General features: G+C 38.5%; 1 protein-coding gene across 1 annotated transcript in view; it reads right to left on the reverse strand.

Annotated features, from left to right (window-relative positions):
- The window catches only part of LOC131151971 (prolyl 4-hydroxylase 1), a 71981-nt gene that overhangs the window by 22150 nt on the left and 22900 nt on the right, over window positions 1–26931 (reverse strand). Inside the window, exon 6 of the mRNA XM_058103506.1 lies at window positions 14897–14971. Coding sequence (XP_057959489.1) covers window positions 14897–14971 — 75 coding nt within the window. The remainder of the gene's footprint in view (window positions 1–14896; window positions 14972–26931) is intronic.

Here is a 26931-nt window from a genome sequence, read left to right on the forward strand (position 1 = left end):
TTCTACAACAGAATCCCAAAAGACTGAAAGCCTGGGGTTGCCACCTAAAGAAACTCCTAAATATGTCAAGGGCCACTTTCTGAACCAAGGTTGATAGTAGGCTGGTAGCAGTCTCACTCTTTACTATATTAGCTTTAAGACCAAACACCAGCTAGGATCATAAGTACATATAAAAGACTCTTTCAACCTAAGTAACATGTGATTTGAAAAATTCACTATTTGCAATCATTGTTCACCCATTGCTACTGTTCACTGCTCTTCACAGATCACTCTCTACTTATAACTCAGGATGAAAACCTTACTGTCTGATCCTCACATTTTTGCTGTTTTTTTTTTCCATGCCTTTTTCTTTTAAGAGTTGAGTTTGGCTCCCCCCCCCCCCCTTTTTTGGTCAACTTCTCCTTTTTAAAAGTAAAAGCTGGGTATAATACATTTGGTAAACAGCTTTTTCAGCTTTTAAAAATCCTACTTTTAGCTTTTTGGGTGGACTTTTAAAAGCTATGGATTTGAAGCTTTTAAAAGATAAAAGCTAGCTTTTCTCCCAACAAATTATTCTATTCCATTGTTATTGTTAGCTTTTGCATTAATTACATGTTGTAAAAATAGAGATAGAGAAGAGAAGGAGAGAAGGAGAGAAGAAGGGAAAAAGAGAGGAAAGAACTGAGCAGTAGTTTCCTGGAGTTTACATACAGCTCTAGGTCTGCCCTCTTATAATAATAATAAAGTTTCAAGGACAAAAATACCCCCATTAACACAACCTAAATGTATAAACATCACCTAAACCCAGCTTGTGACAAACATTAGACAGCGCAGGCTTAAATAAAGGCTTTTTAAAAACACCGCCTAACTGATCGGTAGATTTCACAAAGGGAGTCCTCATGACCTTATTCAACACAGCATCCCTCACAAAATGACAATCTACTTCTATGTGCTTTGTTCTCTCATGGAACACTAGTTTGCTAGCAATATAAATGGCAGCTTGATTATCACAAAACACAACTATTGGCTTTGTTACCAAGAATCACATCTCTGACATACGAGACATCAGCCACATAAGCTCACTCATAGTATGAGTCATAGCTCGATATTCTACTTCAGCGCTAGATCTTGCTACAGTATTTTTTTCTTGCTATGCCAAGCAACAAGATTACCTCCCACAAATGTACAATATCCAGTAGTAGACCTCCAATCATCAACAAATCCAGCCAAATCTGCATCAGAGAATCCCACAATCTCACAATTTCTATTACATTTATACATCAAACCTTTGCCGAGAGCGCCTTTGAGATACTTCAAAATCCTACAAACAGCAACCCAATGTGGTTGTTTGTGATTTTACATGAACTGACTCACCACCCCCACTGCAAAATATCTGTTAGGTCTAGTGACAGTCAAGTAGATCAACTTGCTAACTACCTACCTATATCAACGTTTGTCTTCAAAGTCTAGTCCAACATCCCTAGACAACTTCACACTAGGATCCATAAGAGTATCAAATGGTTTAGCTCCCAGCAAGCCAATCTCACTTAGCAACTCCAACGTATATTTTACTATGGTCGCTTCTAGTGATGACGATATCATCAACATAACTACTAGAAGTACCACACCCATCTCCATTTTGTGAACAAAAATCAAATGATCAAAGCAGCACTAAATAAAACCAATTGCAAAAATTACATCACTAAATTTGTCAAACCAAGCTCAAGGATACTATTTAAGACCATAAAAGAAGGCATTCTTCACATTCAACCGATATAAAGGCCAAGCAAAATTAATTGCCAATGAGATCAATACGCGAACAAAATTTAATTGAGCAATCTGAGAGAGGGTCACGAAATAATCAATACCCTATGTTTGGTGGGCACCTTAGCAACCAATCAAGCCTCATGCCGTTTGATAGAGCTGTCAAGAAGATATTTGATGGTGTATACCAACGACGCCTAATCAACTCTTTAGCAAGAGGAAGATCCACCAACTCCCATGTCCCTCGAGTGGTTAAGGCATCTATTTCTACATCCATTGCATGCCCACCCAAGATTAGCAAGTGCTTCAACATGCAAGGAAGCGATAGAAACTGAGAAAATAGAGAAGGCAAAACAACGTATAGTGCTAGGAAGGTGAAGGACTGAAACATAATGAGCGACAGGATATGCAACTAAGGATTGTTGAGCACATCTTCGAGTACCTTTCTGATGAGCAATGGGTAAACCCAAGTCACATTGGGATGGACCTCTAAAATTATAATTTGAAATAGTGATGGGTAGAGGATGCACTTGCATGGTGGTAATGATGTTTGTGCTTGCTTTCCGTCGTTCATAAACCCTCCATTGTTTCTCTAAATCAATAACTAATGGATTTGGAAAAGGGGCAAAAACTTTCTCAAGAGGGTTAAGGGTGGGAATAGGAGGATCAACCCGGGGGGGGGGGGGGGGGGAGCATAAATCATTGATGGAATCAAAATAAATTCATGCAAGGAGGACGCGACACTAGAAAAATTGGGTGCCCACTCAAAAAAGATGACATAAGCACTAACATATTTCCTACAAGTGTGGGGATCATAACTTCGATGTCCTTTCTGAGTTCTCAAGTACCTATCAAAGACACATTTAATAGCATGGGGAGAGAACTTGTCCTAAACAGTATGTGGAACATGAACAAAACAAGTACACCCAAAGACACGAGGCACAACAAAGATAATGGATATTTGTGGTACACAAAGGAGAAGGGTATTTGTCCCCTAGAACATTTTATGGCATTTTATTAAGCAGAAAACAAGCTAGAAGAGCATTAGTCCAAAAGGTTTTAGGAACATGCATATGAAGGAGTACAGACCATGCTATGCCAAGCAAATATTTGGTTTTTCATTTAGCTAGTCCATTCTACTAAGGGGTATGTGTATATGATGTTTGATGAATAATCCCTTTGACCAAGCAAAAAATTGAAGCCCAATTTGAACAAATTCAAGTGTATTATTAGATTGAAAATTTTCAATACCAATGCCAAACTGAGTTTTTATTTCCTAGTAGAATTGAGTAAATACACTCAAAAATTCATAATTTGGAGTTGTTGAACTGTACAAAAAAGATTACTAAACTCCTCTTGGGACACAGTGGATGATGTACTCAACCCCCTGTGGAGTGGCTAGGTGCATTTGAAAGTGTCAATAGTAGAATAGCCCTTTGCAAGAGACTTATTAGCCCAAGCTAGTTTCCCAAGGAGATCCCAACAATGATTAATGGTATAATTTTCCTTGACAAAATGTGTGCAAATGCGAGAATTGCCACAATGAACTTCTTGTCATATTACACAACCACTATCACGACCACAATCGAAACCTCTCTCATCCTCCAAAGCTTCCATTACTACAGTTTGAGGTAGTTTCCATGGCCAACTTATCGTGGTGAGGAGCTTGAGTAGTCAGGTAGCACACACTAACACAAACAACACTTTCAGAACCTAAAAAAAATCCATAACTTGCAATTTCAAACTCTCCAAAATCCAAAACTTCAATAGGCAACTATGACTACAGAACTATGCTTACAAATGATGGGCACCATGGTGGACTGAGTCTTAAAGATCCCTTGCAAGTATCAAATGGGCCAATCACAAGGTCAAGAGCTAAGAAGATCAAGGAAGCAATACAAAAATTGGTGCAATCCACTTGGGCCGAGTTTGCAAATTTATCAAGCAAGACCCTAACATTCAAGATGAGCTTGGAAGAAGAAGAACCAGCTTAATCCATGTGATACAAGCTACAGAGGGGGGCCGCATAGCCTAGTGGTTTAGTGTAGACATTTTATTTCATTAAGTATAGGCATGTGGGCCTATTTAATTCATTAAGTGGACTTCTTTTATTAGCTATAGGCATGTAGTTTAGGGTGTTTTGGGCTTGAGATGTTCAGCCCATGTCTTTTAATTGATGTAGGCCGACCCTACAGTTTCATGGAGGGGTTTAAAAACAGACTTGTAACCACATTCTCCATAAGTTGAACGTGAATGAAGTTTTTCTGCATAGAGAATTTTCAGTTTTCTCTACTTGTTCTTGACTGAACTAAGAACTTATCAAAGGCAACCCCTTTGTGGTTTTCTCACCGAATCTAGGATCTTGAAACAAGATTTCAACGGGTCTAGAATATCTTGACTTGATTCTTGACTTTCTTGGGTAAGTTTTCAATTTGTTTGTGTTTAAAGGATTTCAATCCCACGGGTTCACATAATTTGGTATCAAAGCTTAGGCTCCAAATCAGGTCTAATTTATCCTTTTTAATTCTTGCGTTTGGGTTTTGTCTTAGGCGTGTTCTAGGGTTTTCTATTCTGATCTGCGATTCCTTCTTCATTCTTGTTAATTTCGTGTGTTTGAATTCAAATATGTGATTTTCACAATTGATTATTCGTGTACTTGATTCAAGAACTCGATTCAAGAATTCAGATCTGCGAAATTTTTAATTGATTACACGAATCTTTGCTTTAATTTCCCGATCTGTAATTTCCAAATCTGTAATTTTTGCTTTGATTCCTTCTATTTCCGTTTCTTGTTGAAATCAGATCAATCTTTTTCGAAAATTGCACTTATTGTTGCTGCTTGTGACCAAATCTGTAATAAAAAAAAATAGAGAAGGCAGCGTATTTAAAGGTTGCTGGATAGTTATTAAAAAAATAAAAACAACAATATGGACGGTTGAATTTGATGTTGGGGGAGGTGAGGGATAGGATGGATCAACAAGAGGTAGTGATTAGAAATCTGCAAGGTGGGCGAGATAGGAGGAGACGTGAGTCTAGTGTTGAAAATGAGCATGAGAACGAAGAAGATGATGAGGATGAGGAAGACATAGCATTTGAAGTTGGAATGGGTAGACTTAGAGGAGGTAGGCATGGAAGAGGACCTAGGAGAAATCCAAGGGGTCGAGATGGGGTAGATAGGAAACTTGGGAGCATCAAAATGAAAATACCATCTTTCCAAGGTAGGAATGACCTTGAAGTCTATTTAGAGTGGGACAAGAAAATGGAGTTGACTTTTGCTTGTCACAATTATTCAAAGGAGAAGAAGGTGAAGCTGGCGGTAATTGAGTTCAATGATTATGCAAATATTTGGTGGGATCAAATAGTGACCAATAGGAGGAGGAATCATGAGAGACCTCTAGAAACATGGGGTGAGTTGAAAGCTCTCATGAGGCGGAGATTTGTACCTAGCCACTACTATAGAGACCTCTACCAAAAATTACCAAACCTTACACAAGGGTCTAGGAGTGTAGAGGATTACCATAAGGAGATGTAGGTGGCTATGAATCAGGCTAATGTAGAGGAGGATCAAGAGGGCACAATGGTCAGATTTTTAAGTTGTTTGAATAGGGACATAGCCAATGTAGTTGAGTTGCATCATTATGTGGAGGTTGAAGACATGGTGCACATGGCTATGAAGGTGGAGAGGTAGTTAAAGAGAAAGGGGGCAGCAAGGTATACTTCAGTTTCTAGCACTCCTTGGAAACCAAAGTGGGATAGAAATGATCCAGCTATAGTAAAGGGGAAGGCCAAGCCACCTAAGGGAAAAGATGAGGGAACTAGCAAGAACAAACCCAAGGTAGATGTCCAACCTTCAAGGAATAGAGACATTAAATGTTTTAAATGTTTGGGTTCAGGGCACATCTCCTCTCAATGTACAAACAAGCGGGTGATGGTTATGTGTGGCAATGGGGAGGTGATGACTGAGAGTGACGACAATAGTGATGGGATTCCCAAGTTGGTTGATGCTAGTGATGATGACGGAGTGGAATATCCCGTAGAAGGTGAATATCTTGTTGCCGGGTGTGCTCTTAATACGCGAATTAAGGTAGATGAAATGAGGCAGCAGAGAGAGAACATATTTCATACTAGATGCTATGTAAACAACAAGGTGTGTGATTATAGACGGGCGAAATTGCACCAATGTACCTAGTTGAGAAGTTGAGCTTACCTTATAAGTTACAATGATTGAATGAATGTGAGGAGGTTAAGCATAAGCAGGTTTTGATAGCTTTTACCATTGGGAGGTATCGTGATGAGGTGCTTTGTGATGTAGTTCCTATGCATGCTGGCCATATTTTGTTAGGGAGGCTGTGACAGTATGATAGGAGGGTGATTCATGACGGGTTTAGGAACAGGTACAACTTTGTAAAGGATGGAAAAACAATCACGTTTGCTACTTTAACCCCAAAACAGGTCTATGAGGACCAACTGAAGCTGAAAAGTGAGATTGAGCAAAAAAGAAAGGGTGAGGCCGAAACACAAGAAAGAAAAATGAGAGAAAAGAAAAATGAGGGTGAGGCCGAAACCTCTAGAAAAAAGAGAGTGAAAAAGAAAAGAGACAGGTGGCTGAGAATAAAGAAAAGAGAACGGAGCCACGAGAGAAAAAAGAAAGAGAACCTGCAGAAAGAACGGGAAAGACAAAGATGAGTCTTTATACGAAGGAGAGTGAGGTTAAGAGGGCCTTCTTAGCAGTCCAGCCTATGATTTTTCTTATTTACAAAGAATCTTATCTTAATCTTGATGAAACTAACCAATCTTTTTCTAGTTTGGCTGTTTCTTTGTTGTAGGAGTTCGAGGATATATTTCCAGAGGAGATGCCGAGTGGATTGCCGCCTATTAAAGGCATTAAGCATCAAATTGATTTCATACCTGAAGCCATTATTTCAAACTAACCAGCCTATACGAGCAATCCGGATGACACAAAGGAGCATCAAAGGCAAGTTGAAGATTTGATGAGCAAGGGGTTTGTGAGAGAGAGCATGAGCCAATGTGCAGTACCAGTGCTACTAATGCCAAAGAAGGATGGGACTTGGAGGATGTGCGTTGATTGCAGAGCGGTCAACAATTCTACGGTAAAGTATCGTCATCCCATTCCTAGATTAGATGATATGCATGATGAATTGCATGGCTTAGGTATTTTTAATAAAATAGATCTTAGAAGTGGATACCATCAAATTAGAATGAAGGAGGGAGATGAATGGAAAACTTCTTTTAAGACTAAATATGGACTTTATGAATGGTTGATTATGCCATTTGGACTTACAAATGCGCCTAGTACTTTCATGAGATTAATGAACCATGTATTACACGTGTTTATAGGCAAATTTGTAGTTGTGTACTTTGATGATATCCTAGTGTACAGCGAGAACTTAGATGAACATATTGAGCATTTGAGATGTGTGTTCGATGTGTTAAGAAGTGAAAAGTTGCATGCTAATTCTAAGAAATGTAACTTTTGCATGGAAAAAGTTGTTTTTCTTGGTTATGTTGTTAGTACAAAAGGTATTGAGATGGATGAAGAGAAAGTCAAGGCCATCAATGAGTGGCCAATGCTTAAAGGCATCACTGAGGTAAGAAGCTTTCATGGTTTAGCTAGCTTTTATAGGTGTTTTGTTAAGGATTTTAGCACCATTGCTGCACCACTCACTGAAATAATTAAAAAGAACGTTGGATTTCAATGGGAGGAGATAGTGAGTAAGGATTTAATATCTTTGAATCTATCAAAAGAAATGGTCCATGATCGCATAAATTGGCGGAAAAGGATTCATATAGCTGACCCCACTTGGTGGGACTAAGGCTTGGTTTTGTTGTTGTTGTTGTTGTTGTTGTTGTTGGATTTCAATGGGGGATTGATCAAGCAAATGCATTTACTACTATTAAAGAAAGATTATGTTATGCACCTGTGTTAGCATTACCTGACTTTTAACAAAACTTTTGAGATTGAATGTGATGCCTTAGGAATAGGAATTGGAGTTGCTTTGATGCAGGATAGGCGGCCCATTGCTTTCTTCAATGAGAAGCTAACTGGGGTGGCCCTGAATTACCCCACTTATGACAAAGAACTTTATGCTCTTGTTCAAACTCTAGAGACGTGGCAGCACTACCTTTGGCCTAAGGAGTTTGTGATCCACACTGATCATGAATCATTGAAGCATCTCAAGGGTCAAGGTAAATTAAATAAGAGTCATGCTAGAAAAATGGAATACATCAAGACCTTTCCTTATGTCATCCGTTACAAGCAAGATAAGGAGAACATTGTTGCTGATGCTTTATCAAAAAGGTATGCACTTCTTTCTATGAGTGCTAAAATGCTTGGGTTTGAATATGTGAAAGACGTGTATGCCAATGACGCTGATTTTTTTTATGTGTATATGGTGTGTGATAAAGCGGCATTTGGTAAGTTTTACAAGCATGATGGTTATTTTTTTAAGGAAAGCAAATTGTGTGTGCCAAATTGTTCAATGCATGAATTATTGGTGCGTGAGGCACATGGTGGGGGGCTAATGGGACACTTTGGGGTCGGGAAAACCTTAGAAATTTTACATGAACATTTCTTTTGGCCTAGGATGAGAAGAGACGACCCTCGAATATGCAGTAGGTGCATTACATGTAGAAAGGCCAAAGCTAAGGTTTTATCAGATGGGTTGTATACACCCTTACCCGTTCCTAGTGAGCCATGGGCAGACATATCTATGGACTTTGTTTTGGGGCTGCGTAGGACAAAAAATGGTAGAGATTATATTTTTGTGGTAGGGGGCAGATTTAGTAAAATGGCACATTTCATTCCATGCCATAAAACAGATAATGCCACAAACATAGCTGATTTATTTTTCAAGGAAATAGTGCGACTCCATGGCGTACCTAGGAGTATTGTTTCTAATAGGGATGTTAAATTCCTTAGCTACTTTTGGAAGTTTTTGTGGGAAAATTTAGGTACCAAACTTTTATTTTCCACTACTTGTCATCCACAGACTGATGGGCGGACTGAGTAGTCAACGAGACTCTAACTCAACTCTGACGCACTGTCATTCAAAAGAACTTAAAAACTTGGGAGGACTGTTTGCCATTTATAGAGTTTGCATATAATAGGACTATGCATGCTACTACTTCTTATTCTCCCTTTGAAATTGTTTATGGTTTTAATCCACTTACTCCTTTAGACTTGATGCCTTTACCTATTGATGAAACGAGTAATTTGGATGGACAAAGGAAGGCCGAATTGGTGAAGTCAATTTGTGAGAGGGTACGACTTCAAATTGCACAAAAGAATGAAAAGTTTGCTTCCCAAGCCAATAAAGGGCGAAGGCGTGTAATCTTTGAACCAGAAGATTGGGTTTGGGTTCACATGCAAAAAGAAAGATTCCCAACCCATAGAAGGACTAAATTGCATCCTCTAGGAGATGGACCTTTCCAAATCCTTGATAAAATTAATGATAATGCTTATAAAGTGGATCTTCCAAGTGAGTATAATGTGTCTACTACTTTCAATGTTTCTGATCTTTCTCCCTTTGATGTAGGTGACGATTTGAGGTCAAATCGTTTTGAGGAAGGGGGAATGATGGGCACCATGGTGGACTGGGTCTTAAAGATCCCTTGCAAGTTCTAGATGGGCAATTCACAAGGTCAAGAGCTAAGAAGATCAAGGAAGTAATGCAAGGATTGGTGCAATCAACTAATCCATGTAATACAAGCTACAGAGAGGGGCGGCATAGCCTAGTGGTTTAGTGTAGACTCTTGAATTCATTAAGTATATGTGTGTGGGCCTATTTAATTTATTAAGTGAACTTCTTTTATTAGCTATAGGCGTGTAGGCTAGAGTGTTTTGGGCTTGAGATGTTCAGCCCATGTCTTTTAATTGATGTAGGCCATAGTCGGCCGTACGGTTCCATGGAGGGGTATAAAAACAAACTTCTAGCCGCATTCTCCATAAGTTGAATGTGAATGAAGTTTTCTTCATACAGAATTTTCAGTTTTCTCTTTATCAAAGGCAACTCCTTTGTGGCGTTCTCACCGAATCTAGGTTCTTGAAACAAGATTTCAACGGGTCAAGATCATCTTGACTTGATTCTTGGCTTTCTTGGGTAAGTTTTCAATTTGTTTGTGGGTTCAAGGGATTTCGATCCCTCGGGTTCACATCATAACTTAACCACCAAGAACAGTGCAGACACAACAAAGTAGTAAAGGCATTTAATAAACAACCTGGCAGTAGCTATTACGGCTGGCAGCAACTGGGAACGAATGCAGAGAAGAATGGGAAATAAATATTTGAACACCAATCAAAACCAACCTGCAATAGGTACAAGATTGCAAGCAATCAGTCACAAATAAATGTCATCAAAACAGCATCATCAGCAAACCACAGAATGACAGAGGAACAGCAGCGGCGGTGGCACACTAGAAACAGAGTATAACTGAGGTCACATCAGCAAATCACCATAAATGCACAGCTTCCTGCCAAGGATGCTGCACAACCTAACCCAGATGGAAGGTGTCCTTAAATGACACTCAAACCAACCAGAAAATCAGATTTGAGGACTGATTATGTGAGGATAAGGAGAAAGCAAAAAAACAGAGTATCAAAACCAATTCAAATAAATCAGATTTGAAGGAGATCAATGCTCTGATACCATGTTGTAAGGTTAGAGATGGAAGAAAGGAGAAGAGAAGAGGAAAAGAAAAGAAAAAGAGAGGAAAGAACAGAGTGGCAGTTTCCTGGAATCTATGTACAGCTCCAAGTCTGCCCTATTTTATATTATCAATAATGATAAAGTTTTAAGAACAAAAAATACCCGCATTAACACCACCTAATTATTAAAATAATATTTCTCTTCTAACATTACATTTCCTAAACATATCCACTTCAGTAAACAACAACAACAACAACAACAAAACCAAGCTTTAGTCCCACTAAGTGGGGTTGGCTATATAAATCTTTTTCCACCAATTTATGCGATCATGGACCATCTCTTTTGATAGATTCAAGGATATTAAATCCTTACTCACTATCTCCTCCCAAGTTATTTTAGGTCTACCCCTACCCCTTCTACTGCCCCCCACAGTAACTAAGTCACTCTTCCTCATAGGTGCACTATGTGGCCTATGTTGCAAGTGTCCATACCATCTGAGTCGTCCCTCCCTTATCACTATAGGAGCTACACCTAACTTTACCACGAATATGTTCATTCCTTAATTTATCTTTCAATGTTATACCACTCATCCATCTAAGCATTCACATCATTTTAAATATTTTTAGGCACCTTCCAGCCTTTTTACCAAACACTCACGCCCAGCTTTTTCTTTCTAACAGCTCCTTTCTCACAGGAGCTTTTACAACAATCTGAAACAGCTCCTCTTCTTCAGTTCCTTTCTAAAAGTTCCTTTTCAAAAGTTACAAGGTAGCCAAACAAAGCCTAAATGGTGTTCTCCTTCATGACAAGTTGGAGACTATAAGGAACAGATCAAAGGCAGAACATTTCTCTTCTCTCACTTGTTTGTGTGCAGCAACCTAATAGCTCGCTGCTGGTTCTGTTGGTTTGTGAGAGATAAATGACTTTCACTATGAACTAGAAAAGAGACTCAAGTGTTGAAGTGCTCCGAGTCTGTTTCCCCAATTTAGTGACTTGTTGACTGTTTCCCCAATTTAGTGACCTGCAAACTGCTGCATTTAAAATGTTTAAGGGTTTGTTTGCCATCATCCAGAGTCTGTAAAGCATCTAACTTTTTTGTGATCTCCTGAGAGATTTTTGGTTGGTGACTAATGCAAAAGCGGATTTATAGCTGATCAAAACTCTCCTAAAGTTACTGCCAGCCTCCTTTTGGAACTACTTTAGTAGGTCTGCCAATAGCCTCTATAACATTGAATGGCATGAACTATCTTATTTGGGCCCAGGTTGTAAAGGTGCTTGTCAGAGCTAGTGGGAAGTCACAGTTCTTGACTAATAATACCCTTTTCCAACTTCTGAAGGGAAAAAGGCCTGGCTTGGGGAAAACTTCCTAATCTTGGCTTGACCGTGGAGTAGAATGCAGCCACAAGTGTCCTCCAATTTTTTGGTTCTTTTTTCATTTGTATAAGAAAAGAAATTTATTAAGGAAAGAGACTTGCTATGGATGCCATTCATGACGCCATAACAAGAAAAAAGGAAAAAGAAAATTTTCTTTTTTCATTTGTATAATAAAATGGAAATTTTCTTTTTTCATTTGTATAATTAAAGAAAATTCTTTTTTCATTTCATTTTTTGCTATGGACACCATTCATGAATCATATTCTGAGAAGAAAAGATTTTTTTTTTTTTATTTGTATAAGAAAAGAAAATTATTAAGGAAAGAGGTTTAGTTTCTTTAACACTGCAAATCAGCTATCAACGCCATTTATGAACCATATTCTCAGGAGAAGAATGTTTCAAGAGTATATCAGCTGTACGAAAATATGTTCAAGTTGAAAATGGATGAAGGTGATTCACTGGATAGCCCTTTGAGGATATCAGCTGCATAAAAATATTTTAAAGTTGAAAATGGATGAAGATGGTTCACCGAATGATTAGTATACAAGCCCCAAGAGGAATGGATGAGGATTACGTTTGGTTCGAAGAATGCCTATTCCGAAGAATAAATTAGCTATAATTAATTACAGTAAGATAAAATATTTTGTTACCATAAAATATTTTGTTACCATAAAGCATATAACAACGTGAAACTTTTTATGAATCCATAACAAGTAATAATAGTCAAGGAATAAGTATTCCAAAGGGGTCTTCGGAGAGATACGATACATCGGAAGGAGTCGTCGACTCGTCGGAGAGAGACAAGAAGCTGGAGGAGTCGTCGGAGAGATACGGAAGCTTGGAAGAAAGAAGCTTCGTTGAGAGAGGGGAGTTTTGACGCTCGTCAAAGCCACTGTTACTTGTTTTTTTTTTTTTGAATATTTTAAATCAGGTGCTCCCAAAAGGCGTACGCCTTCCCATATGAGGTGTAAAAGGTGTGATTTTTTTCCTGAGGCGTACGCATTTGAGGATTTACGCCTTTCAAGTTACGCCTTAGGCCGTTTTATGCTCAAAATGCCTCAGGCAGCGCAAATGCCTTTTAAAACATTGGAAAACTCAAATGCAAAAAATTTGGTGTTTCCTGTGACCAGCCCATGATCATGTACTGAGAAATCAGGCTGTCATTGTCATTGCTCGTTATCCTGCATTCCATGAGAGAACAAAGCTTATTTAAGAGTAGAATGCCCTTTCGTATCAGATGCTGTAATGCCAAAGAAAGTTTCTACACCCTATGTTGGATCAGAAGAGCACCAGATGATGTATTCACTAACATTGTTCATGCATTTGCAGCAAACTAAGCATTGGAAACACATATGCCCCTGCCGGCTGGGTAGAGTTGCGAGGTAAAGTAGAAAGAATTAATTCATAACAGTTGGGGATTATTTGTCAAATTATTAGTCATGTAAGGGTATTCTGTAAATAAATAATTAATATAAATAAGTCAGCTCATCCAGTCCCAAAAGAGTGTTCCCTCTCCTCCGAACCCAGTTCTCTTCACTATCTCACGTGTCTTCTCTCTTCTCTTGTTCTTCTTTCTAACCTAAGTAGCAAATATAAAGTACATCCAACAATGGTTTTCCCAAATAATGAGTTGAAGTGGGTTTTGTTAAGGATCATAAATACAACAATCTGATGCTTTTTTAGTGGTTGTCATGTTGCCGACAGACAGCTTGTAGAACAAATTCAATGTAGCAGTCACAAAAAAGACGAGGAAGATATCAACATAGTAGGTAAACTGATAATTTGCTTTATCTTAGAGCCTGTAGTGGAGGAATACTGAGGAATACAGAAAATAATGGAGGTGGTGTTGCACACAAGCAATGCAGGAAAGAGAGGGAGAGAGTGTCAAGAAAGAAGAACAGGCAATTCTTGAAATCAGCCTTCTAAAGAGGGAAGAAGGGATCACCTTGCTAAAGGCTTCAAGAACTCCTGAAAAATACACAAGGCTGCCATAAACAAAGGTTGCAAGTCTGACAGCAGACCAAAAAAAGTGAACCTGAACCTCCATCTTTTCTCCAAATTGCAGCATCCAAAGCAAATATAGAATAAAATTCCAATTCAAAAGTGGAAATGCTTTTTCAATATCAAGATCGCATGTGGTGCCCAAGACCTTACTTTCAGTTCAAAAATCCACACAATCGCTGCCAGTCAATACTACATCCAGGATTCGGCACCCTTCCAAAAAGGTAGTTTGGGTGTTTCTCACCAACTTCCCACGCTTTAAAAGTTAGAGAGCAAAAAGCTTATCACTAAGAAATCAAACTCATAGTGTTTTTTTCTCATAATCTGCATTCTGGAAAAAAAAAAAAAAAAAACCCTCAATGTCCCTCTCAAAACATCCCTAGAATTTTGGAAAAATCCACTATCATAATTTCAGCCCTGGGGCTCTATCCCCATTCAACTCTTTAAACCTGCCAGTTCCTGTCCCTTACCAAAAAGGATGCTCTCGACAGAACCTGTCAAGCATCTCTAAAAGTCAAAGAACCAAACCATCCAATCTCAGTCTTCTCCACGGGGCATCAATGTGTGATTTCTCAAAGATCTGGAAAAAAAGTAGAATAATTTGAGTTACAAGGGTTTTGGTTATGCTTATGCATGATTTAGCCCTGTGTACACGCAAGGGAGAGCTAAATCATGCAAACCAAAAAGACCCTAAAAGCTATTAACCAATACTGGTCGTGAAATGCAGGGATGAAGTTCCCATCTTAAGATTTAAATATATTTTCACATGAAATATACAATCAGGGAGAGACCAACCATGTATTTCACCAAAGAAATACAGAAAGGCCAATAACAACTGACAATCCATAATAACTTAGTATCAAACAAGTACAAAAGCACCACACATATCCCATAGGCAAGAAATGAATCAACTTACTCTTAACAAATAAAAAATTATATCTATTTATGTTTAGAAAAATTTAGCTGGAAGTCCATAGTACTGACTGATAACACAACCTGATTCTTTTGGATGAATCACATCAACAAACTGATGATAGAAGCCTTTATTATAAATGAGACGTCAATGAGAAAGATATATACCATTGACAGATGGGCAAATTTATTACGCATACCTTCCCCGTCTTGGTATCCACAACAGTAGAAGTCTGTAGGCGAGGTTTAGCTGTAGCCATGAGATAGTCACATTCCTGCAACAGAGATGAAATTTTCATTTTCAAACTCAACTTTGCTAATTCATCTGTATACCTTCATCTTTCAATTGTTTCACCAATAAATTCAAGAAATTTTAGTCTTACAAGAAATTTAAGAGATTAAGATCCCTCCAAAACATTGTCACTCACTCTCACACAGCATGAGAAATACCATCTTATGTGGAAACTCTTTCCAGGAAGAAGGATGACCACACTAATGGTAATAATCTTCACTAATTAATTCGAAAGAAGGCACGAGAGTTTTAGTTGGTAAGAAAACCCTGACATAGCCAAAACTGTGGAGAAGTAATAACATGTTCTTAATTATATGAAACTCCTACAAGTGATGCGTCTGGCTCAAGACCCCAATCCAATGCTTACAGAAATTCGATAGAACCTTGCTCCAGTCACAACTGAATCCTGCTTAGTCATGAGAGGTACACAACTTCACAATATGCTTAAATAGTATACTATTCACTAGAGAGGAAGATACAAACTTCTCGGCATTGCCCTGTAAAATAATGTCTTCATATAATTATTTCAGTTTGTGTTGGGATTAGACATTTCTTCCCAAAAATACATTTTAGATTATAATTTAAAAAATCTATACATATTTAAAACTTACATAGATGCTTCTCAGAAGTTTCTAATCTTTGACTATTATACATCTCCCCACACCTGCTCTCATTAAGGATGTATATAACCACGACACATCGCCAAAATTTTTAAGAGAGAGAACTTCTAATATAAATGAACTCAAACACAGCAAGACACATTTACACAAAGATGCAGCACCAAACAAGACCTGTTCCACTTTTCTTTTCTTTTTTTTTTGTATTTTCTTCATTGTTTAAGAAAGTAAGATTTTAGGAAATTTTTATTTAATAATGTATGGTTTTAGTTTATATAGTTTTCGAGGACATTTTTTTTATCTAGAAGTGCAGGATTTTAGTTTTTCATTTTTTTTCTAGAATACTTTTCTTACACTCAAAACACAAGAACAAACAAATGATTCCTATGTATTGTACTTGTACTTTTGTACATAAATGGAGTTGAATTGGAATATGGTATTGTCTTGGACATTGTTAGAAAAGAATATGTTATTTAGTATCTAGGTTGGTTCCTTCTCCTATGTTCCCCCTACTCTCTCTCTCTCTGTTAATCTAATCCCCAATCCCAAATTTCATGCCCTTCAACCATCGTCTCTAACCTGTAGTCTTTTTTGAGATAATAAAGAAGATATATTAAGGAAGAGAATGTACAATCATAACGAGGATACTAAATCCTCAAAAAAAAAAAAAATACAAAAAGCAAAAACTCAAAAATAAAAAAAATGAATAATAAAAGAAAACAAAAATAAAATCTACCTTGATCAGCCAAGAAATCCCCTCTTTAATCCCTTCCCATCATAGTTCACTGAACACTTCAAATTAGCTAATTCCCTCTGACCCTCCTTCACCTTGGATTTGCCACCATCAAGCAAAACTTCATTTCCTCTTCGATCAAACAACATGAGGGCCAAGTCATCCAACAAACTCTGAGATTCCATGTTCTGTCTAGAAATTTCTTATTGAACTGGAGTAGGCAGAATTCCAGCCTCAACTTTTGGTTCATCTTGAGGACCCCATCTTCAAACATATTAATACCCTCTAAACCTTCCAAAGCAGGAGGGGGCACATAAGATTAATCCCCGAGGCAGTCAATAGAAGAATCAGAGGAATATCGACATTGAACCTGAATAAGGTCCAAAAATAGACCTACTTCGCATTCAAACCACTACTCCCTAAGCCGTCCTCATCTGAAACATCTTATAAATGAAAAAAAAAAAAAAAGCAGCCCAGTGCACAAAGCTCCCGAATATGCAGGGTCCTGGGAAAGGGCAGACCATGATGGGTCCATAGTATGCAGCCTTACCTTGCATTTTCGCAATAGGGATTCCCGTCTCTTAATTTCCTTAATATCGCCCTCTCACCAATTGGCTCTCGCCGCTCTCCCACTATACTTAAAACACCTTTGGAATCCCTTTCAATAATTTTATGTGTTTTCTCACCAAATAATTCTCACTCATCTTCATTATGTTTCCTCCCTTCAAAACCCAATTAAAATTCTCAGAAACAAACTCTCCCTTACATCCCCTGGAACTCCCCCTATGATATATTCCTCCAGCTGTGGAGAAGCATCATACCTTCCTACTTCCATCACCTGCCCTTCATGTTTTTTTTTTTTTCAATAGAAAAAGTACTTCATTAGATAGAGAAAGAATTACAATCAGGAGAGAAGAAATCTACTTAACAGAATCTGGGAATCCCCAGAAAAAAAAAAAAAGAAATAGAAAAAGAAAAACACAAAATGTCAAAGACAGCAAAAGAAAATCAGAATGCCCTAAGAAGAGACTGCCAGTTATGCTGAACATTTGAAATACACATCCCCTTGAATTTCCAATACCCACATAAAGAAGCCATATAATGAACCTTCTTCCACACCAACCGATATGGTAACTTCTTCCCTAAAAATATATGCAAGTAACGTTCCTTTCACAAGCCCCAGAACAATGAAAATAAAGCACCATTCCATCATGCAATTCCTTCCTTCTTCCTACCAAACCCCAGAAAAGATATTGCCATGAACTCCTCCACTGTTCTGGAATTGGCTTTCTCCAAAATAGGTGAATAGCTTGTTCCAAACATTCCGTGGAAAACTGCAATGCAAGAAAAATATGTGAAACGGATTCTGAACAATCAAAACAAAGCATGCCTATATCAGAGAGCCTTTAAAGGTCCCCCCTCATCTGCAGCAAGTCATTAGTATTTATCCTATTAAGCATAACCAACCAAAGAAACACTTGATTTTTTTTTTGGGGGGAGGTGACTTCAACCTTTTGTAGTGTGGAAAGGAGAAATTGGTACCAACCAGGAATTCAGTGAAAGATTTACAAGAAAACACCCTAAGAATCCAACACCCAATTGACTACTATCTTCGGAAAATACGCTTCAATTATTCAACATAACCAACAAAGATGACTCAATAATTTCCCTATGATTCAAGGATCTCCTAAGTATCGCTTACTCTTTATTTTTATCAGAGCATCCCTCCTCAAGACCACCAAGGATGTTATTCGAAGAGAAGCATGAACAAGGGCTGATCACCTCACCTTGTACTTCATTCAAAGATGAACACAATTCATCTTGCTTCTGCTCTGAAGGATGCTGAACTCCTATAACCTTACAAGTTGTGGGTGGAAAGGCTTCCTTATGATTAGGGATCTATGGAGACTTTTGGGCCTGTCCATTTAAATGGTCCATCTATGCATTTGTAGAGATTCTCTCACTACCCAAGCCCAGTTTTAAGTCAAAAGACTGCTTTTGAGCCTCCTTAACCAATATAACCCATCAAAGAGTTTAAGAGGCTTTTGTTATTTTCGAACAGTCGACCTAAGTCTGTTGATCGACAATAAGCCAAGCCTAACCCACTCTAGCTTCATCATACCATCTTCCACGCAAGAAACCCTAGTCAACTAACTATATATTCATTGTCCCATCTTCCACACGAGAAATCCTAGCCGCATCTAATCTCAACTACTCAACTAGAAACATTGCCCTTAATGTCAGTTGTTTGTGCGTGGCAAATTGAATGAACTCCTCTTGCAATCTTCCCCCACAATGAGCACAAACCACCTCCTACACACCCTTAGAAATTGATTGACCTCCACCATCACCTATGCTTCCAGAAACGACTTGACTCCATGAGAATTTTTGTAAATCGTCTTACTATTTGCTCCATTAGAGCCTAGCCGACAGGAGCTCTCCAAAGCAACAAACGCATCCCCAAATTGTGACCGCATCCCCAAATTGTGACCATCCATCCCCTTTTAGCCCTTCAAGAACAAAAATGGAGTACTTTTTACCGCTACATCCATGCCCACTTCCCCACACCCTAGTAGCATGAATCCCCATCCAGTAATCAACATAACCCACTTGGAATCTTCTAAAGCCCTTGCACCACTCAACTAGTAAGAGACAAGAACGAACCCTTGCGGAAGCCCTAAAGTTGCAACAGAAGAGAGTCGTACCCACTGATTGCCCTAACAATTCTTCTCAATAACAAACAAAGATCCAACCTTCCCTGCTTGATCCAACCTCAGATTGAAGGACTTCCCTTCTATCTCGATAGAATGAACCAATCTAACTACTACATGATATCGAGTGAAAGAGAGATGTACGATAATAGGATGTTCTGTGAGAGAGAAAACCATTGCGAGAACCCCTTAGTTTTCAATATTAAAGTAATAATAATAATTTTGAAATTTTTTTAAAATTGTAGTGGTGTCCCTAATTTTTCAAACACATCTTTCCCGAAAGATTTTTGAGACACCTCCACTACCATCATAATCAAACCCCCCACTCCCCCCCCCCCCCCACACCCCCAAAAAAAAAAAAAAAAAACTGCTTCCCCTAAAATTTCGTCACTATCCAACCATTGGACAGCCCCTATGCATCAACTAAAGCATTCCCGACCAATCCTCTCCCCCCCCCCCCCCTCTAAAAAATCTCCAACTTCCTATGTTTTTTCTCATCACAACATAATACCCACCTCTAGATCTACTCAATTAAAATTTCATTATTGGAGGAGCCCTACTAGCCACCCACAAACACCCCACATGCCAACTATAGGGAGTCACTGAACTCCTCCTGTATTTTCCAAACTAGCAAGAAATTGCCTTCAACCGCAATATTTTGGGTTTTCTCCACGAACGAGATATTTTGATTATGCACGTGATATTTCGCAAGCAAGTTTGATAATTTCATGTGGAAAGTGAGAAATTGTCGCTGTCAGCACTAAAAATCAAGTTCTATTGCTGCATTTTGTGAATTTACAAAGTGAGTTTACACTCAAGATGAAAAATCAATTGAATATAGTTCTTCAAAATTAAGAATTCAATATGTGGTTTGCAAATTTTGCTGCAAATTGTTTAAGAATCCTTGGGGCCATAAAATTGCATCACGATGACCAATGTTAAATTGTCTATGAAGGTTGAATTATTATCCAATAGGGATCAGAACATGGAAAATGCCTTGGAGATTATTGCCAATGCTTTGAATAGGCTAACAACCGAAGTTGCAGACTTAGGTCAAAGGCCCGTGGATTTTCCTACCAAACAAGAAGGCGCACTAGCTGTTGTCCACTATACTTCTGAGCAGCATGAAGGCAGAAATGATCATTTGAGAAATGGAATTAAACTATATCTCAAATTTGGATAGTGATGGCTCTCCTGATGAATTTGATGATTGGGTGTATTCTTTGGAGTACTATCCCCGACGGTATGGCATGAATGAGTCTAGAAAATTGTTTTTGGCTGAATCAAAATTGTAAGGAACTGCTAGAATTTGGTAGATTAAACGATAAGAGATCTTTAGAAGAAGGAGATTTGGTGAGATTACAACATGGAATGAGATCAAGAAATCCATGCCAAAGCAATTTGTGCACCCCAATTATCCACGGCGTTGTTCATCTCCAATTCTTTGAAAAAAGAAAAGACAGTGACAAAGTACCCCATTAGATTCTATAATTTGGCTACTTGTGCTAACGTAGAATGGAAAGAGGATGTGATGATAGCTTTGTATAGGAAAGGATTGAAGCTAACCATTGCCTCAAAGCTTGTCGCATGTCATCTCATTACAATTGGGGATGCTATATAGGTTGCCACTCAGATTGAGGAGGATATGCAATGTAATCCTCCTAGAGCTACGTCAACCCTTTGGTTTGAGAAGAGTACTAGTTGAGTTGTATGAGAGAAAGTAGTTGAGCAATTAGGTAAAGGAGTTCAAACTAACACCCCTTGGAAGAGATCTTTAGAAGAAGGAGATTTGGGGAGATTACAATATGGAATGAGTTGAAGAAAGCCATGCAAGGGCAATTTATGCCTCCCAATTATCAGCAGCATGTTCATCTCCAACTCTTTGAAACCAGAAGAAAAGACAATAACAGAGTACCCAGTAGATTCTGTCATTCGGCTACTCGTGCTAACATAGAATGAAAAGAGGATGTAATGATAGCTTTGTATAGGAAAGGATTAAGGCTAACCATTGCCTCAAAGCTTGCTGCATGTCATCTCATTACAATTGGGGATACAGTACAAGTTGCAACGTAATCCTCCTAGAGCTACATCAACCCTTTGGTTTTAGAAAAGAACTTGTGGAGTTGTACAAGAGAAAGCAGTTGAGCAATTAGGTAAAGGAGTTCAAACTAACACCCCTTGGAAGAGATCTTTAAAAGAAGTAGATTTGGTGAGATTACAACATGGAATGAGATCAAGAAAGCCATGCAAGAGCAATTTGTGCCTCCCAATTATCAGCAACATGTTCATGTTCTTACATTTCTTTCTTACGAACCATTGTTTGAATTTTTCAAAAATTGGATTCATGTAACAAGAGAAAGATTTCCCATCTCCAACTCTTTGAAACAAGAAGGAAAGATAATGACAAAGTACCCTAGTAGATTCTATCAATTGGTTACTTGTGCTAACATAGAGAATGGAAAGAGGATGTGATGATAGCTTTGTATAGGAAAGGATTGAGGCTAGGCTAAGCATTGCCTCAAAGCTTGTCTCATGTCGTCTCATTACAATTAGGGATTCAGTACAAGTTGCCACTCAGATTGAGGAGGATATGCAACGTAATCCTCCTAGAGCTACATCAACCCTTGTTTCGAGTTGTACGAGCGAAAGTGGTCGAGCAACTATGTAAAGGATTTCAAACTAACACCCCCTTGGAAGCCTCCTTATCATTTCGAAACAAGTTCCATTGGCCAACCAACACTCAGATGCTTTAAATGTCAAGTTTTTGGGCATCAAGCTCCACATCCTAACCAAGTCATGGCTTTTACGGAAAAATAAGATCATGATGATACACTTAAGTAATTGAAGCTAAAAGAGAAATCCCAAGTGACTTTTGAACTTGTGAAATCCCAATGATGGCAATGTGACGATCTATTTAGTGCTTGGATATATGCTCTCTTCGCACAAGGCTGAAGAAAAAGAAGATTCGAGATTGATCATCTTTCGAACTCGAGCAATCTACCAAAGCAACTTTTGAAGAAGCTATGAAAAAGTTAAGTTTGGAAGAGACATCTCATCCCATACCGTACAAAATTGCTTGAGTGAAAAATGCCAAATTGAAGGTCCATGATCATTGCTTACATAACCTTCAAGATTAGTTACATTATGGTGACAGTGCAATGTAATACCCTTCCTCTCAAAATTTGTCATATCCTCTCTTGGGCCATCCATGGTTATCTAATAAAAGGTTAAGCATGATTTATATGAGAGTTTTTATCCCTCATCATTGACAACAAGAAGTATATTGATGCCATCTCAAGCTCTCCCACTTAGCAAGTCGGTTCCTTTCTTATGAAGTAAGATGATTCTATTCATGGTGATGGACTCCTTGGTACTTTCCCCAACTTGACAAAGTCAAGTTCTTTTTGGAAGGATGGGATTAATGCAGGAGTAGAAGTTGGTATTTGGACGGATCACTTTGACCCAATTTGGAGGCCTATGTTGAAAAATTGGATCAATGGTTTATTGGGTCCGAAACCCAAATGTGCTTAGTCCATTAGTTTTTTAATTATGCGTGTTTAGTTTGGCTTTATTAGGATTATTTATTATGGGGCTTGTTTGTTATATTTGGGTATTATAGGGGTATGTTTGTAATTTCATCCAGTTTTTTAGGCATAAATGTGTAATTTCATGTATTAAAGGCTTTCTTATGAATAGTGTATGAAATTCATGTAGAAGTTCATTACTAAATTTGGATTAGAAGGGAACAACCTGAGATATCCCCCTTGTATTTCCTCTCTCCTCTCTTACCCTTCCTTCCTCTCTTCAATTTCTGTTAATTTCTCCTCATGGCTGCAGATCCTTGATGTTGCATTGCATCACCTATACTATTTAGATGGCCACCATGGTCGATCGATTTGTCATATGGCTTCCTCAATTTCTACACATGGTGTTTCTCTAGATTAGTCACACACTCGTTCCGGTTATCTATCCCTTCAAAATCTAATAACAAGTTTTTCCCATTGTTTAAGTTTGTTTCTCATTTTGAGTGCTCAACATGTTAGTTAGGAAAGCTTAATAGGACATCTTTTCCATCTAGAGTCGAGTCCCATAGAAAATAATTGTATTCTAGATTCAGGTTTCCTAGTAAATTATTGCTTTCTCTTATTCATTAGATATTTGAGGCCCGTGCAGAGTCAAGAATTTGGCATCTCATCAATGTTGTGTACTTGGTGGAAAATTTTTCACATGAGAAGGTCCAAGGCGCCTGGGATTCACTCTTGAAGTCCTTCTCTTTGTCGATGTTGTCAAAGATTAAAAGGCTTTAAGTGGGATGCTCTAAGTACTCCCACCCTCGCTCCCTCCATTCCACCCCCTTCCCGCCCTCTCTCTCTCCTTGCCTCCCTCCCCTCCCGCCCTGCCCCCCTCCCTATGACCCTCCCTCCCTCCCTCTCTATACATGGTATCCTCTCTCTCTCTCTCTCTCTCTCTCTCTCTCTCTTTATATATATATATATGGTATCCTCTATTTTCATCCCTACCCCCCCTCTCTCCCTCCCTTCCTCCCTCTATGGTATCCTCTATTTTCATCTCTCTCTCTCTCTCTCTCTCTCTCTCTCTCTCTCTCTCTCTCTCTCTCTATATATATATATATATATATATATAATATCCTCTATTTTCATCGACCATGAAATTGTTTGACGGCCATGATGGAGAAGAATCTCTAGTGATTAGTACAAATCCAAGGTAAATCCTTCAATTTGAGATAAGAGAGATTGAAGGTAGGAAGATTTTGTGGTTTTAATTGAGAGGAATGAGAAAAGAAATCGATGGGTGAGGGATCCTATATCAGTGATACAACGGATTTTGCTAAATGTGACTTCCATGTGGTCTCGATGGAATAGAATTGTTGGAAGAAAGAGACTCGGACGCTTTGATTGTGTGGTGGCAATTAGGCCAACCTAGCTTGGCAAAATTCTCGAGTTAGGAGTCCAAAAATATCAAATTTTTGTTCCCAAAGGGTTGGAAGGAGGTAGCTAGAGAAGCTTTGTGGACAGGCTACAAGATTTGGTAGGGACAATTGTACCAATTCATTCTAAGCTTGAGAGGGTTGATATAGAAGAGGCAAAAAAGGGGAAGACTTTATGGAGCGAGGTTGTTAAGGGAACATCTACTTTGGAGTCCTCGGCGCATGGATGGAGGTGCTCAAATTGCAAGAACACAAAGGCTTCCATCGTAAAGGAAGTCCTACAGCAATAGCACCACTGTGATAAAAAAGAAAATATGATGACAGCAGTTCACCAAGATAAAAACTAGGGTTTTCTAGGAGTGGATAATCAGCCAAGGAGGAGAAGATTGGGCCAAAGAGTAGTGGGCCTTCTCTTCCTTGTACTGTAGATTTATTGGGTAATGGATCTCATCATGTTATTGGGCCTAAAAATGATGGGCTTCAAAGTAATGGATTTTCAAGTACAAGTAATGTTCCATGAGCTTGCTGAAGAGGGCAGGGCAAGTTTTAAGGATCTCAATAGACTTGGACCATTTGAACAGATGGGTCCTAGGTTAATCAGACTGAGGAATGGCATTCTCTTCTAACAAAACAAGCGAAGAGTCCAGTTTCAACTTGTAGGGGACTCTCATATAGATAAAGGGGTTTCGCCCTACGATAATATGGATGCTATGCAAGGGGATAAGAGGAGATATTATGAATTGGCAACTTCTTATTCAATTGTAGCTAATCTTTTTTCTAGAAATTTCACTGCAAAACCAAAACAGGGGATAAACAACTTCTCAATAATCCTCATGAGAAACAGAAGATGCAATCAAATGGAGGACAAAATAAGAAGGTTAAGAGGATGTTCTATTTTTTAGGAGGGGGAGTTGGTTGTGGACTTAGCTGTGACTAATCATTATGGGGATGGGTTATTCCCTACTCCAGTGGAGGAGACTAGTGCGCAGGATGTTGGTGCTCAAAAAATTCTGAATGCTATGGGAGAATGGCTGGCTGACCCAGAAGGGAATGAAGTTCAATTGGATGGTTCTAATAGAAAAACAAAAAATCACATGAGAACTAAAACTATTTGTTGAAAGAAAGATCTGAAATTTTTTTGATGTATTTATTACATTCTACCAAAAAATAAAAACTCAGTTTGCATTGATATTCAAATTTTTTGATTGAGAACACACTTGAATTTGATCAAAATGTATAGTGGTATTTTTATTTGGCCAAAGGAATTATTCATCAAACATCATGTAACGTAGTAGCTAAATAAACAAAATTGACATTTACTTGACATAGCACAATCTCTACTCATTCATATGCATGTTCCCAAAACCTTTTGGACTTATGATCTTCTTACCACCTTTGCTCAACACGATGCCCTCTAGTGTTCCAGGGGGACAAATTCCCTTTTCTGTCATGTATCCAGAAACGTCCATGTTCTTTGTTTTGCTTCATGCCTTTGGGTGCACACGTTTTGTTCATGTTCCACATGCTAGCCAGGACAAGTTCACTCCTTATGTTGTTAAAAATTTCTTTGTCAACTACTCAAGATAAAGGATATAGGCGTTATGATTCCCCCACTCGTAGGAAATATGTTAGTGACTATGTCAGCTTTTTTGAGATGATACCTTATTTGTCTAGTGTCAGTTCCCCACTTGGATGAATTTATTTTGAGTCCAATGATTTTTTGTCCCCCTCGTGTGTTGATCCTTTGTTCCTACCCTTATTCCTCTCAAGAAATCTTTTACACATCCTTCAATCAATCAGTTACTGATACAAGTATACAACTTAGCCAACGCTTCTACCCATCACTCTTTCGATTTTTGGTTCTGAAGATCCATCCTAGTGTGTCTTGGATTTGCCCATGGCTCACAATCCTCAGTTGCTTATCCTATTGCTCATTATGTTTCAATTCTTCACCTTCCTAGTCTTATGCATTCTTTTACCTTTCTATTTCCTCAGTTTCTATCCTTTCCTCACATATTGAAGTGCTCGCTAATTGTAGATGGAAGTATGCAATGGATGTAGAAATCAATGCCTTGACCACTTGAGGGACATGGGTCTTGGCAGATCTTGCTCCTATTAAATAGTTCGGTGTCGTTGGGTTTACATTATCAAATATCTTCCCTATCCAATGGCTTAAGGCAAGAATGGTTGCCAAGCAGTACACCCAAACATATGGTATTGATTATTGTGAGACCTCTCTTGTTGCTCGACTAAATTTTGTTCATGTATTGGTCTCCTTAACAATTAATTTGATTGGCCCTTATACCAGTTGGATGTGAAGAATGCCCTTTTGTATGGAAATTTACTAAATTAGGTATACAAGGAGCAACCTACTAGCTACTGGGTATCTTGCTCAGGGGGAGGATGGTAAAGTATGTAGGTTGAATTTCATATATGGTTTTTATGCAGTTTCCTTGAGCCTAGTTTGACAAATTTAGTATGGTGGTCTCTGCATTTGGCTTTATTCAATGCTAATTTAATCATTTGGTATTTTTTTGCAAAAAGGAGACAAATATGGTGCTTTTAGTAGTTTATGCTGATGATATCATCATCACAAGAAGTGACCAGATAAGGATGGTGAATTGTGGATGTCAAGCAATGGCTTCAAGCAAAACTCAAGTACACAAAGTGATCCATTGCACACAGTCGAAGGCCAAACTCAAGTACTGACTATAGCACTAAATCAACCAAACCATGCTTTGAGAACCATAGAACCATTAGGATAGACTTTTATTGTATATACCCAGCAACAACCAACCGCAGATTTGTCAAAGGGAAGAGATATCAATTCCCAAGTATCATTGGTCATGTAATGCACTGGCCTCTTGTCTTCGCACAATCGCACCTCACATTACTCATTGGACTGCTTTATTTCAAATCCTGCACTATATACGA

This window comes from Malania oleifera, chromosome 3, assembly GCF_029873635.1.
Source record: "Malania oleifera isolate guangnan ecotype guangnan chromosome 3, ASM2987363v1, whole genome shotgun sequence".
NCBI lineage: Eukaryota > Viridiplantae > Streptophyta > Magnoliopsida > Santalales > Ximeniaceae > Malania > Malania oleifera.